The 19,634-nt window shown below is 33.4% G+C and overlaps 1 protein-coding gene across 4 annotated transcripts in view; it reads right to left on the bottom strand.

Annotated features, from left to right (window-relative positions):
* The window catches only part of CdGAPr (GTPase-activating protein CdGAPr), a 142,530-nt gene that overhangs the window by 25,971 nt on the left and 96,925 nt on the right, over nucleotides 1-19,634 (bottom strand). For all 4 annotated transcript variants that reach the window (XM_074185792.1, XM_074185793.1, XM_074185789.1 and 1 more), the window contains 2 exons: nucleotides 7,395-7,583; nucleotides 6,531-6,715 (listed from right to left, as the gene is read on the bottom strand). In XM_074185792.1, the coding sequence (XP_074041893.1) occupies nucleotides 6,531-6,715; nucleotides 7,395-7,583 (374 nt within the window). The remainder of the gene's footprint in view (nucleotides 1-6,530; nucleotides 6,716-7,394; nucleotides 7,584-19,634) is intronic.

Below are 19,634 nucleotides of genomic sequence, written 5' to 3' on the forward strand. Positions count from 1 at the left end.
AAAACGAGATAGCGCATTGTTAATGTTATACACCGTTCATAGCTCTCATCATCTTCATGCTTCATTGAAGTTAGATTTTTCTATCACAAAGATTCATTTCAGTAAAGTATCTGTAATTGGTTTCTTATTTGGAAATATTATCTTTACCAAGTCTAAAAGCAGCTAATACTACTGAAAATTTTCGATATACCTTTTTTAAGAAGAGAAAAAATCATTCTTTAATATACTGTATTTACCTAAACTTATACCCTTTTTGGTAGAAAACTTAGTTGAATTTTATCTGTTTATGAACAGTTTAAATGGACTACAACTTAGTGACACGAGTTCTGTCCACTTTGTTCAGTGTTGAAAATAAAATCAAGTTCATCACAACATGAAGAATACATTATTTGAAGTAAATCTTTTTTTTAATGTTATATGAACTAGAAGGAAAATGTCATTTTTAACTTTTTCTATTATTCCACTTTCATTTAGAACTTGAAATGAACTACAGCAATGACTTCCATCAAATGAGTTTGAATTCATCATTAACCCAATCTACAATGATTTGAAAAGGATGATTTTATTTGGGAGATATTCATTTTTGGGAAAAAACCTTTTGGCATTTTACTTCTACATCACTATATAGAAAGTGGGAAACTTCAGAATAAAGGAAGAAACAATTGAATTAATTAATAAAAACTCTATACAAATGTGTGGATCGTACACAGAAGTTTCTTTCAGACATAAACTGAAAAAAAAAAACATCCAAAACAACAACTTTCTGATTTATTAACATTGGAATCATTTTTTCTCATTCAGTTTGTATTCCAAAAATTCAAATAGAATTCGAACAGGTATTGTACTTAGAAACACAACACAAAGTAATATTATGTATACTTTGAAGTTTTGGGTGATAATTCTTGATAATTCCACTGATACCTAAATCCAAGTTCTAAAAAAAAATAATGTTTCTAGAAGAATCGACTTTATTGAGAAAACTTGACGATTTAGGTATAGTATATCGAGTAATATACAGAGGGTTTCATTTGAAAAAATGAACTTTCGACTACTTTTATGCACAATGGAAATAATAGTAATTTTAGCACGCCCTGTAAGATATGGATTCGATTTCTTGGTGTTGTTTGAATATTTCGAGTTTGTCCAAACTATCATCAAAATATCAACTTTTCATGAATTGAGAGTACTGATGTACTTAATTTCAATTAAGGCTATGTTTTGGGCCATATTTAGCACAATTTATTTTTTATCTCGAAAACAGATAGAGATAGGTATAGGACATTATTAACAAAAAAGAATTAAAATACTAGAGTGATTCCAAAAATGTATCAATATACGGGGTGTTCCATTTAAAAAAATATAATTGCTAGGACTTTTTGATAGAAGTGGCAATGCCGCAATGCTGAAAATATTTTAGATCGATAGAACAGGTAAGGAAATGTGAGAGGTGAAATTTTCAGAAAAATCATGCTTTGCGTTTTCCAGAAACGTCTAACCTACCATCGACCGTGAGTCACGCTGTATAGTGTTTCTGTGTTCAATGTATGCTTCAATGACATTGTAAATGGAGTACAAACAGAATTAGAACTTTGGTACACTAAGAACATGTATAATTAAAGACAAACTAAAAACAGAACATCACAAAAATGCAGTAGATATAATTTAAGTCATTTATATCATTTATATAAATGTTCCCCTACCAAATACTTTTCAAAAATTTCTCTTAATTGTAGTAACAATTCTATGAGAATAATTTGATGATGGCAAGCTATTATAACAGTAAATGTCTCTATTATCCGAGTTTGTGGTAAATATATTAATGTGTTCATGGGTAGAAGTGACATATTTCAAAATGAATATAGAAGGTGAAGTCAAGAGGACCATACTTAGGAAAATTTGTGCCAGGGAACTCCCTGGCACATCTCTGAGACATGATATTAAAGCTAATGTAGCCACACGATTTTTTTCCAGCTTGTATATGAAAACCTTCTAGTCATGATCTACACATTTTTGAATGCAATTTTTATGGACGCATTTCATATTTTCTTCCTATGTTCAGACGTTTCTCACATCATATTAATAGAGTAGTAAATAAGAAAAAGATTTTTTCCCATACAAATGATTTCTCAAGGTGGAAAACTACAAATAGATTAGTTCTTGAAAAAAGATTAGGAAATGAAAGTGAGAATTAAATCAGATAATGTAAAACAACCTCATCAAAATAGAGAGGTTCAACTGAACCTTCATTCATGAAAGATGACTTTTTTACTGCTTCATTCCTGAGGTGTTTTTCCTTTTTTTCCCTCTATTTCTCTCTGTATTGTTACTCAATCTTCTTAACAACTGATCTGAATATTTTTGTCATATAATTTTTCAGTTTTACTTCATGAGTATAATACTATGAACGAAGCCGAAGAAATTTTTATTTTATGAGTTATACTCCTAGTTATACAAAAAAGTATAATTTTTGAAACATTCTGAAGAATGTGTCTATCTGTCTTCATTCCAAGAGCAGAACCACTTATCTTTCGAACAAAAGGAAAAAAATCTATGTAGTTTTCAAACTGGCTAATGAACTGAACTGTTTTTCCAGAAATTGAAAAGGTATTAACTTTGAATGGTTCATAGCTTGTTGATGTAAGAGCAAGACGCAAGGAGAAATTTATGGTGATATAATGACATATAACTGAAATTCAGAATCTAACAAAATTCTGAGATAATACCTGATCAAAACAACATGAAGTGAATTATTAGAAACCCTGGTTACGCCTTTCAAAATATTTTTCAGTAAAGTTCAGGGTGGGTTAACCTCTACCTGAACGAGTATATAACCAAATAAACATCACACAATTTCATAACACAGAACTTTTTAGATCTCATTAATGAACTTATGTAGCATGAAAACTCTACATAAAAATAGACAGGAACGTTATAGGTAGTCATGGAAGATGTACCAAAGATTTTCAAAGATGATGTGTTCAAGTTGGGAAAGCTTTAACCTAAATATAAATAAGGAAGTTTTTTGTCAAACAATATATGGAATCGTCATAAAATTAAGCTTCATTCTTTTGTCTAATATAGAAGTACAAAATTAAAATTAAGATTCATTTACGAACTTCAATATTTCAAAAGGTACTACATACTTCTTTTATGTTTGGATAGAAAATACTGAATACTGTCTGGAAAAACAAGAACATTTGGAAGACCAGTATTTGTAATGAAATTCAAAATATTGATATCTCTCAACTATTCGACAGAGTTGATAAATATTTGTTGAGAAAGAACTATTTCTTTGCCTAATATCATGATGGATTCTGTATTGCATCCTACAGTCACTTGTCCAATGTTTTTTATAAAGGCTATCCATGCACATGTTTTTAGCATTAAGGAACAAAAATTCAGTCAACTTCAACAAAAAAGCAGATATTGGTTTAGAGTATTAATTCCTCATTAGTGAAGGGCGGAGCATACAAAGACAGCATTATTACCCTCTAGTGTCCCTATCAAATTTTTTTCAAGTATTGCCAGTCAATCAACTTATAAATAATCCTACTCCCACTAATATTATAAATGGATACAGTTTGTGAGGATGGATCATTGTAATGTATGTATTTATGTTTTTTACTTTTTGACGCCTAATCAGCTCAACGGATTCAAGTGTAGGTACGTTTAAAAAAAAATCTGTTTAAAATCTGTTTTTCCGTTAATCAGCTGTGGCCCCCATACGAACAACAACTCTCAGAAGTTGAGAAACTTGTGCGAGCTAAGGACTAACGAGGTCTTACCTTTTAACGTGTGATTCCTAATACGGTTGCAGAATCATCCCAGCTTCAACCACATAAATTCTCTCGAGAAAAATATCTGGTCGCGGCAGGAATCGAACCCACGATCTTCCGATCGTGAGTCGGACGCACTACCACCGCGGCCAATTCCACAACCACAACGTATATAGATAGATCATGACCTGGAATAACACATAGGTTAGGTTCCCACGGTAAGGCTGGTAAAGCAGCGGGGAACAGCCAGTATTGTAAAGTGGGTACCTATTGATTGACTGACACTCTTATGTTAACGTACAGCCGAAGCTACTGAACCTAGAATCTTGAAATATGTAGGAAGGTTCTTTGTTTAGCGTAAATAAGCATCAAGAAAGGGTCAGGAATTTCCTGGAAGTTGGAAACCTGAAGTTTTGGGTTAAAAAAAAATATTATACCTATTTGTTTAAAATGGTCGGTCACAAAACTTAATGTGACAAACCAAATTCTACGCGGGCGAAGCCGCGGGCAACAGCTAGTAATTAATATTTTTACTTTAAGAATAAAGTGAAAAAAATATGCCAACTACACTAAGTAATGAATAGGACTGTTTTACTGTTTTACCCATAAAGAAATTTGGCAAAACTAACACAACCGTCAACGACGTCTGCCCTCACGCTTCTTTCCCCTCTACCCCCGCGCAACGTCCCCCGCCGTCTTACAGTAGAGGCAACGCGAAATGGCTCTCTGCGTTGCGTCAAGTTAATGTTATCGAGATAACTTTTAAATGATTCGTCCCAATTACTCAGTGTAAAAGACAAAATTTATGTATAATCAATACTTAAAACTAGAATTTTATAGAATTTATATAAGAATTTGACAGATACTCTAAAATGTGCACTGTAATAAATATAGTTTAAAAAAATGAAAAACACGCTTTTAAAGAACATCGAACTAAAAAGTTGAAAATATTTTTTTTAAATAAGCCTAAAACAATAACGAACGAAAAATACTAGTATTATTGTGAAAAAAGCGTCGGGCACTTGATATAAAAAGAATATGGTACAAAGCGCACACGCTTTTTTCACAATAATACTAGTATTTTTCGTTCGTTGTTTTAAGCTTATTTAAAAAAAATATTTTTAACTTTTTAGTTCGATGTTCTTTAAAAGCGTGTTTTTCAGTTCTTTGAACTATATTTATTTTTCATTTTTTAGTTTCGTATGCTATAAAAGCGTGTTTTTTAGTCTTTTTGAATTATATTTATTTTATTTTATCTAACTTTGAGATCAATCAGCCGTATATTGTTTATAAAAATTACCATTGATATTTTCCGATTCCGGAGAGGGAACCTGAAAATCAGCTACCAAGCCCAATGCAGCAGGCGCGCGTTAATAAAAAAATACTTTTTTCAAATGATGAAATACATGTTAAGTGAGTTCGAATTATATCAAGGAGGTTACGTACAGCGCCATCTGCCCGCGAATAGATCAAGCAATAATGTCGATAATTCTGTCAAATACAGATCCCGATATGAAATGAAAAGGAGAGTTACAAACAAACATACATACATACAGGTGAAGCTAATATAAAACGTGTAAAAAAAGTATCCAATTTAAGTGTATTAATGTCTCAGTATTTTGCATTCAGTGACTACCACATAAGAGGTAGATACATGCTATCGTGGACTTTTATTTAGAACTATTTGAGATAAACAATCTTACAGTACAAAATCTTTATGTAACTCCAACCGAAAAGGCTGCGCACGCTAAGATAGCTCCCAGGGAGCAAGAATTTTTCCGACTTACCTAAGACTTTTTCCGACTTACCTAAGACTTTTTCCGACTTACCTAAGACAAAATTTTTGTAAATTATAGCCTGTATGTTATTCTGATGTATAATCTGTATTTATGTAAAGTTTCATCTAAATCCGTTCAGTCATATAGGCGTGAAAGGGCCTGTATGTACATACGTAAATACATTTATCCATCCTCACACACTTTCACATTTATAATATCAGTATAGATATATATGCGCAAGAACATTTTAATGAGTTGTCGGATCAGTGTAGAGCAAAGTGTAATAAAAAATGTGTAATTCTGTTTGAAATATGTTTTTCCGTTAACCAGCTGTCGCACCCCTACGAACGACAATTCTCAGAAGTCAAAACTTGTGCGAGCTAAGGATTAACGAGGTCTTACCCTTTAACGTATGATTCCTACACGGGTTGGATGATAACAAGTGAAAATCGAGCGTTAAGCCTGGGGCTTGAACCACCGACCGACACAGCAGTCAATTCGAGTGAGTGTACAAAGCACCCACGTCGAACCGACCGGCTACCGACCAAAATGTAATTGAAGTTCAGTAAAGTAAATTGAAATTATAAAGTTTGAGTAAGATCAACGCTTATTTATTATTAAGAACCTATGCATAGATGTAATACTAATGATGGTGACAGTTCGTAACAGTAAACTAAGATAAATAATTGATAATCCTTCAGAGTAGAAATTTACAAATTCTTGGCATCAAACTACTTTTGTAGGTACTACTTCGTTGTTGTGGCAATAGTCAAAGAGATAGTTATGAGCAATTATTAGTTTCAATTTCATTCAAAATATTGGCTTCCTCATTTATGCAATATTTTTATAATTTGATGAAACTTTTAATAGGAACATTTGAATCATAGAAATAAACTGCCTTTCATAGTTTTTGGTTGAACATTTCTGAATCTGCTGAATTTCATATTTTCAAGCATGCACAAGATTTTGTACTCACCCTACAACAGGAGGAGGTAGTGGCATATTTCGGGGCACCTTATCACCGATGATATGAACACAGTGCTGTGGAAAAAATCCAACCTGGAAACCCCGTTTACCTCTCCACCACATAGACTCCCCAGGACTGGCCATGTCGATAACGGAAATCATGTCTCCCACTTCTAAGTTCAATTCATCTCGAGCCTAGGAAAGTGAGAAAAAGTGGATAATTGAAATTTTATATTGCGTTAGGAAAGTCGTTTTATTGATCTTTACTAAAATAATAGATGAATTTATATCTGATAGTCCTATTGAAAGCTCTGATGATGAATCAGCAAAAAAAAAGATAATATCATAAACGCCAATGTCAAGACAATATAAAAGCACACAAAAACATTTGAAATCAAATTATGAGCTTCTTTAGTAAACAATGTTACGCAGTTGTTGAATATTTCGTAATCGATCGTTGATCCATAACTTCAAATTTTATATATACTTCTTTTTCTCAGGTAAACTTTTGAAATTACATATTTTGGGTTATAAAAGAAAATTATAAATAATTCAATGCCCACCACTCGCACGAGGATGCGGATTGGTCTTGTCTGTTCATCATTATAGCTGTGTTGTCACTGTTATGACATTCATGTTAGTTATATCACCATTACTCTGAAATGTAATTTGTTTATCAAACTGGCCAAAAGGACTTAAAAAACAAATTGAAGGTCACAGAGGAAATTAGTAGAGCATCTCGTATGTACATTCAATTAATCAATAAAACTGTGTCATAACATAATCCTTACAAAAATCATTTATGAAAGTGACTACCATTTTAGTTCAAAATATCACATTTTCCACAAGGACCCCTTTTGGGGCTCGTACTCACCTGCGAGACGTATCGTCGGACGCTGTAGGCTGCAGCGACGGCAGGAGTATTGATCGATCTGCTCTCTTCACTCGGTACTAGCAACCTATGACCTTTGTTATCCATTTGAAGCCAGTTTAAGACTGGCCCACAGTTGACTGAGTTATCGGCGATTTGACTGAATCGTTCCAAATAGAGAATGAGTTTATTCTGAAAAGAAAAATTAAAATTAGGTCTAATAGCAATCACATATTCATGAGAAATGTAATACTCTTGAATATTTTCAAGATATACATTACACCTGCAAGTGTAATGCATATCTTGAATATCTGTGCAATATCTTGCAAACGGAAGACAACAGAAGTCCAAACTTTCATTAACTTCAAACAAACGACACGATTGGTTTTTAAAAATGAGAAAAATGGTAATTATCAATACAGCAGCCAATGCTGAGAAGATGGAAGGGTAATGTGACTTGTAGCCTTGTACTGTGTTGCTCCGATATAATTTTAAATACCAACCAAACACGAAATTGTACAATTGTATATGGATTAAAGTATAACCTAACCTTAAGAAATTTACGTTGATAGCTTTGTTTTGGTAGAAATGATTAATTTTCTATCTTCATTCAATTTCACTGCCAAAAAAAGACGAAGATACATGAAATGTACATGTTCTATAAGTATAAAACGGTTAACTCATGAAAGCATCAAAAGCAAAGCGCATGAAAAACAGAATGTTAAAATTTATCCTTCTACCTATTCAGAGCGTTCCCTACAACCAATCCATTCCATCCTTCATTTACTACAACAAATGAAAAAAAATTCAAAATTTTGTTTTACAAAAAGTTCAATATATTATTGAAAGATATTTTTCTGAGGAGGATTCGATATTTCTTACCGGTTGTGGAAAATTATATACAAAAAAGTATAGCGAGAAAAAGTTCAATATCTTCGAGTCAGAATTCATGACAATCAAAAGAAATGGTGACGAAAAGTTGGTTACCAAATTCTTGTTGGAACTAAATGTAATGAGAAGGATTATCATTGAAAAAAAAAGATTTTGTATGCTAATATAATGGTTGGCATCAGCATTTTCAGAATATAATATGATTCTTTTCCATTTATATTAATGAATAATTCTTTTTATAGAGTTCCCAACATCAAAATTACTTTCTTATTTATATATATATATATATATATATATATATATATATATATATATATATATATATATATAGAGATATATATATATATATATATATATTATTGAGTGTGTATGATATAAATCAAAAGGAGGAAATCGTGGACATGACACTCAAGAAATATGGAGGCAAACCGCGGACACGTGTTTCTGGCTATTGGCCAGATGTTTTTTTTCCATTTTTGGTAACCAGTTGTTGTCCACCTTTGCAATTGGCTGCACCGCGCTGATGAGGCCAATAGCCAGAAACATGTGTCCGCGGTTTGCCTCCATATTTCTTGAGTGTCATGTCCACGATTTCCTCCTTTTGATTTATATATATATATATATATATATATATATATATATATATATATATATATATATATATATATATATATATATTATAAAAAATCCATTTAAGTACATTATTAACGTAATTTTCGTTTTTTATTAAATGAAAATTTGCTTTATTATATTTGTTATCTTGAAATATTAGGAGGATGAACATTTTGTTGGATTGCTATTTTTTGCAGTTTGACGTTTACATTATACTTGGAGTTGAAATATAGTGAAAACAATGATTCATGAGAATTACTGATGTCAGTAAAGTAACAACTCAATTTTTCGAAAACAACTACTTCTTGTAATTATTTTTTAATGGTGTTATTATGGTATTATATTACCTCCATCCCAAAATAATATATTTACGACTTTGAACAACTGTTTCACCCACTGACAAAAATCAATTTTCGATTCATAATTCTATATCAGCCTTCAATACGATTATACTCGTTTGGCAAGATTGTATTTCTCACAAGATAAATACCCGAAAATGGAAAAAGTTCTCCTTCTTTTTTAGAAAATATATTATCCGGACGGTAGCCGGTCGGTTCGACGTGGGTGCTTTGTTCACTCACTTAAATCGACCGCCGTGTTGGTTGCTGCTGGTTCAAGTCCCAGACTGAACGATTGATTTTTCCCTTGCTATCGTCCAACCCGTGTTAGGAATCACACGTTAAAAGGTAAGACTTCGTTAGTCCTTAGCTCAAACAAGTTTCGACTTTTGAGAGTTGTCGTTTGTAGGGGTGCGACAGCTGGTGAACGAAAAAACAGATTTTAATCAGATTTTTTAAAACTACATAGTATAAAACAAAGTCGCTTCCCACTGTCTATCCCTATGTATTCTTAGATCTTCAAAACTACGCAACGGATTTTGATGCGGTTTTTTATTAAAGATAAAGTGATTCAACAGGAAGGTTTATATGTATATAACATGCATACCACAGTAGAGAAAACCTGATAATTTTAGAGGTTTCTAATGTGATGAAAATAAACACATTTTTTACGCTGGCTGAACCCTACGAGGTAGTACTTGTGATGCACTGTTGGGAAACTTTGGTGTAGTAAAGAGTATTACTAGAGTTTTTTCCCAACCCTAAACCGTCATTTCAACACCTCGACACGTGTTTCGATCACCAAGTGATCATCTTCAAGAGGAAAACTACGAGATAGATAAAAAAATTGACTACAGTATTGTACATCTTAAAAAGGTCTACAAAAAAGTCCGTGATGGTATATGTCTGTTATATGTTGTTTCTCTTAGAGATAACCCACAATAACCATTTTTTATTCTCGAGAAATAATTGCCTACTTACAAAGCGACTTTAAGCAATACAGCATTAATCCTTATCCAATTAAGTACCTCAAATACATTGTGCATTTAATATAGATCAATATGGCCCATTACAGCATGTAATTTGAATGAATATTTTCGGAAATATTACAGATTTGATATGCAAGGACATAGCGGTTGCGGCGGTACCGGCAAGGAGCATGATTGGCAGCGATCACACGCGTTTATATGTATATTTAGTATAAGTATTGCACCCGTGCGGAGCCGGGGCGGGCCGCTAGTTGAAAATAAGCCGTGCTCGGTTCCAATACACTGTTCAGATATTGCTGATGCGGCATTATTTTGATCCTAATTAAAAAATGAATGTGGTCCTCATTTGTTGGACCTTTTATCAGCAATCTTCATAATAGGTTTCCCTACAAAAAAAGAAAAAAATAACGACAAAAGGAATTTTTTGCCGAAAATGAACAACCAAGATAATTTTTTCTGACATGAATTATCATACCAAAATGAAACTGTAGTGTAGAATTTTAACACAAATACATCTTCCAAATACACACTTTTCGAAAGACATTTCGCCATACAGTACCACCTGATGACGCCTATTTGGTTGGTGGAAGGCTAGCCGAGAGATTGTTATAGTTCCAGTGTGTTGAATACAAAATGACTGAGTGTATCGAGTTAACATCTATTGCACACGTAAATCAGTGACGTTTGGACGGGTATATATTCTAAATCTGTAATAAAGATAACTTTGCAAAATATTCGCAAGTCGTGATACTGTGAATCGTAATCATACTATATACAGTCGTGACCCACTTCTGGGATACTTTCGATGGCGACGCCAGCGATTCAACAATTCGTATCGTAATTTATGTGAACCAGAATTTCAGTCCCCGGGTCCATCGTGTTATAGGGGATGACCTATATTGTACTGACACTGCAGACGTTTCCTATATCGATTAGCAGGGTTCAACAAATATATACGAGAATTAGAATGTGAAGCTGATTTACCCGTCATTTTAAAAGTTCATACAAAAACACATAATTTTTAACGATTATGTTGTTCTCTCTAAAGTTGATTCCGTGTATACTGATTTCAGCAAAGCTTTCGATGAAGGCGAATAAAATATTTCAATTGTATCTATATTTCGTATACGAGGTGAACAACTTCGTTGGTTATCTTCATACCTTCACAATAGAACTCAATTAGTTGTTGTCAATGGTTATGAACGAAAACCTTATATAGTAAACTTAAGGATAACGTTTTATTCTCTGAACGATTTAAGTTCATGTTTCAAATTTTTTAGCTTGGGCTTTAAATATTTTCGCTAGTAATAAATTTCGGGGACTTGTTATATAGGGTGTCCCAGAATTTAGGTAACATGCGATAACCTCTTTATTTTTGAAGTTTGAAAAATGAAACAAAGGCGGTATCGAAAGATGTAAGTACCATTATATAGGATTTTTCAACAGGGGCTTACGAAATTTGACAATTGATAACAACGATCTTATTGAAGCTATATCTGTCAAATCAGTTGTAATTTATTCAGCCTGTTTTTTTCCTCCACAAAAAATGACTTTCGTTGAATATTATTCAGTCTGTTTTGCCAAATCACCATGGACGAATATAGCATTCAACAACACGTGCAAATAATAAAATCGTTTTATCAAAATGGGTGTTCTGTTCGGGCAACGTATCGCGCGTTTCTCTCATTTTACGGTCGCCATAATCGTCCTACCGAGAGGACTATTCGCAATGCGGTGGATAGATACATTTCAGTAAACGATCGACCAACACCCGTACGTCGACGAAACGCAAGATCTGCCTAAAACATCACCGCTTACTGTGAGATTGTGCAGGAGAATCCGAGGCAGTCGAATTGGCGTGTGTTCGCTGAATGGGCTCTGGAGCAGTTGGCAACTGACCCTAATTTTCATCGAAAAATCAATTTCAGCGATGGGGCCCATTTCTGGATTAATGGGGCCAAATTGTCGAATTTGGGACGATAACAATCGATATGAGGTTCAAGAGCGTCCAATGCATCACGAAAAAGTCAGTGTTTGGTGTGGATTTTGGGCTTGCGGTGTCATCGGTTCATATTCATTTGAGAACGACGTTGGCCAGGCCATCACTGTCAACGCCGAACACTGGTCGATGATTACCAACTTTTTTTGGCCTAAATTGATTGATCTGGACACCAACGACATGTGGTTTCAACAGGACGGCGCTACGTGCCACACAGCTCATGTCACATTGGATATTCGGCACAAGCGATTTGAGGACATATTCATCTCACGTGAAGGTGATGTGAACTGGCCACCGAGATTGTGCGATTTGAGCCGTTAGAGTTTTTCTTGTGGGGTTTTCTCAAATCGCAGGAGCATGCGAATGAGCGACAAACCACAGCGGCCCTCAATGCCAACATAACCCATGCCATCGGTCAAATACAGTCCGATTTATGCGCCAGAGTCATGGAACGTCATTGGACGTTTCGGCTGCACTCCACCCCGAGAAGCCACCCAGAGGTATTTCAAACTGATAAAAAAATTCCATGATATCTAAATTCAAAGAAATGAACTTCAAATGTCCAAGCCCGTCTCGGATATATCTACACAGTAGGTTGAATGGACTGACGCCTATCAGAAAACAACTACTCCACTGGCTAATACCACGAACGGCGTTGGATTATATCCGAAAGGCGTATAGCGCCTTCTTTGTATAGCCTAAATAAGCATCAAGAATGGGAATCAGGAATTTCCATCTCCAAGGGGAAAATATAGTGGTTCAAAGATTGTATTAAATTTCGCCAGTTATATATATATATATATATATATATATATATATATATATATATATATATATATATATATATATATATATATACCCAGAAATGGAGAGGAAACAGGGGTCCAGTGCTTTGGCCAGCCCGTTTTCTTGACAAGATTTCACTGGATTTTCTACAGGGTTGTCAAAAAAAAATTGTATACCAAATGCCTTCAGTAATTAGGAGGATCTCAAGAATCGAATTTGTCGTACATGCCATACTACCAGACCAGCTATGATTACATCGGCCTGCATTAGGTAACTCATTAGACGATATGAAACTTTTGTATAATCAGGTGGAGCACTGTTCAAACGTGTTTTATAGAATTTGTAAATTTTCGATATTTGATAGGTTGATAAAATTTTCAGATATTTGGTTAAAAATATCTGTTCTGAGCATTTCGATCAAAAACAATATTACCTCTCTGTATTTTTAATTACAAGGAGACTCATGCGAAGTATAAAATTGTTAGGGGTGCTATTTAAAAAAAAATGGGATAGGTCCTTAGAAAATACAATGGTTACAATTATTTCAAAGTTGATCTCAAAAGGTTATTCTGATATCTTTCAACAACGCCTTTGTTTCACATTTCTAGCTTGTTTGTAAATAACAGAGATATCTCGTAAACTAAATTTTATGACACCATGTATATTCAAAAAGATCTAGAGAGGCTTAATGATTTCTGCAGGTAAAATAGAGAGTATGGAGATATCTCGAAAACTAAATTCTGTGACACCCTGTAAATTTAAAAAATCTAGAGAGGCTTGATGATTTCTGCAGGTAAAACAAAGAGTATGTATCTTAGTTTGGAGATATCTCGTAAACTAAATTCTGTGACACCCTGTATGTTCATTCAAAAAGATCTAGAGAGACCCAATAATTTTTTCAGGTATAACAAAGAGTATGTATCTTAGTGTGGAGATATCTCGTAAACTAAATTCTATGGCACCCTGTATATTCAAAAAGATCTAGAGATGCTTAATGATTTCTGCAGGTAAAACGAAGAGTATGTATCTTAGTGTGAAAAACAAAGTAGTAATGATTATAAATTTGACAGCATTAATCTTCAACAAGTCATAGATTTTGGATTATAAATAAAACAGTAGATATGTTAGGTTTGGTCTTAATAACAAGTGCAAACTTCTATTCTATCAATTTTCTCAAAGGATTACACTTTGTTCATGTCTAGAGACGAGAGACACATGTGACAGCTCTATGTGGTAACCCCAATATGAAATTTACAAACATAAAATTGAGGTGACTCAAAATCATTTTTGGAGTCACCTAGAAAAAGAGAACATATGGAAACTATCGACAGGTTAAAACAACAATTATGTTTAATTTCAACACTTGATAGGAGTCTCAAGAGTATTATTATCAATTCAGAGAAGGAAAATTTGAAGAATATTGTTTATTTGGCACCTGGTTGAATAAATGGAAATCAATCAACCGGTCATATTTTATTACATAGATCGTTAAATTCTGCCAGTTAACTAGATGGGAGATTTACCTATGAATGAAAAAAATCGAATATTTTTAACCTTTGTGCAAGATTTATGAAAAATATATTGACATAAGTAATGAGCTTACTACATATTTTGCGAATCCAAAGAAGTGAAGCAACAACCATCATCGATACTCACTATGAATATTTTTAAATTCCAATTTGTAAAATTTTCTTCACTATGAGATGAAAACAGCTGAAAATTTCATTGGAAAATATGATACGAGTATTTTTCTTACTGGGGAATTTATTTGAATGTGTTGAAGTTTTAGTGACTTTCATTAGAAATGTCAAATTAGATATCATAAATGATTGAGTTGAGAATAAAAAACGGAGAACAATTTTGAACTGGTAAATAGAGATGATAAATTGAAAATCCTATATTTTGTATAAAATTCACCAATATCTACGATAGGCTGCAACATGCTTTTCTATTTTCAATTATATATATATATATATATATATATATATATATATATATATATATATATATATATATCTGGTGCGTCACACAAATCCAAAATCACCTGTTGAGAATCTTCGCAATTGACTCTGCAACATCAAATTCTTTACTATAATAATTGATGCAGGAGGAAGTATTTTCGAAAGTTTTTCAGGCTAAGAAAACTGCGACGAAAAGATAATGGAATTTCTTTGGCTCCCATCCAAAGTATTTCACTTTGCTGCCAAATTGAATTTCTCCAAGCAGTATCAGCTGTGTAAACACAAATCAACAACAAAAAATGGTAGTTTACATTTGAAGACAGAGACGGACTGCATTGATGCAAACTACTAAAAGTCTGAAAGGATTTTGTTCTCTATAAAAACCGACACAAGTCCACGACACTTAATCCGGAACTTTCACTTCAAAGGCGATTACAGAAAAATATTGTCCAAAATCTCAGAGTGAAATCTATATTGATACATTTTGCAGAACTTTCGAACAAAGTTATTTGTTCAACGAAAAACAATTGTGTTGTAAATTTCAATACATCTCCATATGTTGTAACATTTTGGATTATTACTTAGACAACGTTGAATATCGCCTTTCTGTACATGTAATTGTATTATAATGCAGTAAAAACTCATTATTATTTTTTGTGGTGAAAGATCATTGGTTCCAAGAATCATGTACCCTGAGAAGACGCAACCAGGCAAGAATGACAGACACATTTTGCATTTGTCCAGACAATATATCTGCCTTAGTGTGGCAAGCCGATATGGCCTTGAGGTTCGAGATTAAGGAGGGCACCTTTTCCCAAGGACTTCAATAATTAGAACAAACGTTTTAACAGAATAGTCCAGATAGAGCTGCGCAGTTCGAAGAGAAAATCTTGATATTTCATCTGGTTTTCTTCCTCCGCTTCACGGGGAATATTCGTCTCAACCGGAGCTGAAAGCTCCAAGACACATCATCCTTACTATGCTGGTCGAAGAGGACTACATAAGACTTATTAGTTTGTATCAGCGTGAAGGTGAGGAATGAATAGTTTCATTATTATAATTTACAAGCAAATTTGAACTATTTGCTTATTTGACTTATTAATGGTAACCAAACAACGTTTACCAGCCAAGAAAGAACCCCGCATCATTCTTATAGAAAACGGGTCCCGGTGAAATTCGATGAATTTTTGATTTGCTGTAGTTTAAGTCAAGCTGATCAAAAGTATTCATGGCTCCAACTCAATCCTATGGCTAGTTTTCGAAATACAGGATGTCAAAGTTGGTAAGTGGCCATTTCTTTACAGTAATATTGTTTTCAGGAAAACATCCTTAATAAAAATGTTTTGCGCGGCTAATATTGCTAGCACATAAAGCAATACTTTTAGACTAATTTTTGATAAAAGTATTGTTTTATACAGGGTGAGTGCAGCATTACTCAAAATAATATTCTCAATCAACTCTATGAAGTGATCAAGCCAAGTAACACACTCATATGTTTATCGTTTAAATATCTCAAAACTAATCAATTCAACATTTTGTACAGGGTCAAGAGTCAAGCAGTAACAGTTTTTCTGGTGATATTTTGTATATTTTTAATACTTTGAGCTTGAGGGAAACTTGACCACGAACCATTCAACATAGGTACTTCTTGAACGAAATTGATTTACAGTATGAGACAATCACTAGGTGATGACAAAAATTGCGAAAAGGAGTTATGATCTGATGAAGTTCAAGTCAAGCTGATCAAAAGTGCCCATGGGCCCAATCTTGAAAAATGGACAATTTTTTCTCTACAAGGTGTTGAAGTTTTACAGATGAAACTAACTCAGTTATCCACATATTCCACCCAGCTCATAGTCATATCATTTAATTTTCAATTCTCACTTCAGAAGTTTGCTAAAGGATTTTCACTATGTACAGGGTGAATAATTTTCAATAACCAATGTTGAAATAATGACGAAAACCAGACAGCATTATTGGACCGACTGACCCTTCGATTATAACTAATTGAAAAAAAGTTGCATCAGAGAGAAGGTTTTTTTAAAGGACTTCAAAAAACGTGATATATTTGAATCACTTATACGGATATGTCAATTAAAAAAAATCGAGAAATATTTCAAAAAGACAATACTAACATAACATACATTTATAATAGCATTTCATTTCCAAAGAAAATATCACCACGAATATTTGACAGAAAAATAGAATGAGAAACAGTGAAAATACAAAAAATGAAAATAACAATGAGTAAAGTAGACCTGAGGCATGGAGATCAACTGTTGGATCCAAACTGTTCAAATATGACCATATCCCATGAACTCCAACCGGCCTGCGCCTCAGACCGCTAAATAGCGGCCAACCTCTCTTCTGAAATATCAGTAATCATGCGATAACACGAAAATACACTTTTACCACCACATTGTTGAAAGAAAAATGGTTCATTTTCAAAAGTTGGGCCATGAACACTATTGATCAGCTTGACTTGAACTTCATCGTTATCAAAAATTATGAAAAATCTCCTTTTCGTAATTTTTGTCGTCACCTAGTGTTCATCTCATACTGTAAATGAATTTCGTTCAAGAAGTGTGTTGAATGTTACTTCTGTTACTGTTACTTCTGTTACTTCTTGACTCACCCTGTACAAAATGTTGAATTAACCAATTTTCAGATATTTAAACGATGAACATGTCAGTGTGTTACCTGGTTTGGTCACTTCATAGGGTTGATTGTGAATTTCATGTTGAATAATGCTGTACCCTGTATAAAACAATATTTTTTTTTTATCAAAAACTAGTCTAAACGTATTGCTTCAAGTGCAAGCAGTATTCGTTGGGCAAAATATTTATATTTAGGATGCTTTTCTGAAAACAATATTACCATTGGCAGCACTGCAATGGTCAGAACAAGAAATTCTGTCAAACCTAATGTGTTTTGTCCATCATGTCCGATAACCTGTTGAGTTCATTTTCCAATACTTAATTTCAGATTATCTGTGCAATCATCTAATGTTATCATAAAAAGAATACGTAATGTTACATGTATTTAACCCATTTTTATCTTGACATACAAATATGAGGATCCTCTTTGTTAATTCTTTGCAAACTTCATTTTAACCTCTCTTTCGTAAGAATGAATACGTTGTCCATACCTTTATATGTTCAATAATTATTGGCGAGTTCCTGATGAAGAGACAAGAGGTCATTCTCTTTCAAATAATCTGCGTGAATCTGTTCTTTAGACAACAAAAATAGGTCTGAGAACTCGTTTCTAGGAAATAAAAATTCTTCGAGCTAATGCTGGTTTTTTCCACATAATATGTCATAGCTAACATGAGAGTATATCAGCGTGTAATGTATATTGAGTTAATGTTTGCTGAACCATTTTTTTCAATCGAGATACGGGATTCATATTTAGTAACGTTTCCAACAACAGTTGAAATCTACGTAGCTGAATCTACGTATAGGTTCCAAGAAATCGTGCTGACGCGGATGGTAACAATATACAACAGTTCCCATATTTATAAGAAATTCATAATTATAGCTTCATGTTTATTACGTAAGTGTAGTAAATAGTTTAGGAGCTGAATGATTTTTTTTTTGTAGCTCCTAAACAAGCAATTTTCCAATCACCAGAAATGCAATACTTTTCTCGTCGCGCGTTTCTCCATCAGTTTTCTTAATCTCCTGAAGACGCCAACTTGGTTGGTGCATACAAAACAAGACAGTCAATATTCATATAATTTGGAAGGTCGTTCATAAATATAAGAAACAGTAATGATCCCTAACATTTATATCATATGTTTTTGTTTCAATGCCATTAATTCCTATATGTATATTTTTCATTTTATAAGTAAGACCCTAACCAAGACGGTATATGTCCTAAAGGACATATATTAAACGTATTAAAATACTTAAAGTGTACAGTTTTCTTTCAAAAAATATAAGGTCCAAATCGTCAAAAGATATGATAAACCGAAAAGTAAAACCACGTTTTTCTTCATACTGTAACTGTCATTTCCTAACTAAAATTTTCATATCCTGATGATACTAGCTTCTTTGCGAACCAGACTCGGGATACAATATTTTTGTTCTTGTGTGGGAAAAGCGTTTTTAATAGATGCTTAATGGGAGTTACTGTCTAATCACATTCGCCAATCAATCAGATTGCAAACTACTGATATTGACGGACTTAAACATTTCATGAAGTACTTACTTTGCAGTCCTCTAATCAACGAATCTTGAGAGTTACCTGTTTCATTTAAAAAATATTAAAATACTTTGGTATGTCAAAGAGCTAACATCAAATTTCATTTTATCAATAGGAAAAAGTCCGAAGAATTTTATTTATGAATACTTTTCTGAAATAAAAAGGAAATTTGGCGTTGAATGGGTGCAAGTGGTAGTTTGCCGACTGACGATTCAAAGATCGTGAGTTCGAACTCAACTTCGACCAGATTTTTTCTTGCGAGAATGTTTGATAATTGTCCTGTCAGCCATATACTACGTTATACACAAAGTTGCAATCGATACAGTTGACACAGAGAAAAAAAAAATTTAAACGACTTCGAAATCAGTTCAGTAATGAAATTGGTTTGTCACTTTTCATTCTTGAACGGCCTACATACGTTACGATTTTTCGTACTGCTTGCAGTACGATATGCATCGGTA

This window comes from Leptinotarsa decemlineata, unplaced genomic scaffold, assembly GCF_025532065.1.
Source record: "Leptinotarsa decemlineata unplaced genomic scaffold, Ldec_3_MD MMD2_tig00078346_RagTag_RagTag, whole genome shotgun sequence".
Classification (NCBI taxonomy): domain Eukaryota; kingdom Metazoa; phylum Arthropoda; class Insecta; order Coleoptera; family Chrysomelidae; genus Leptinotarsa; species Leptinotarsa decemlineata.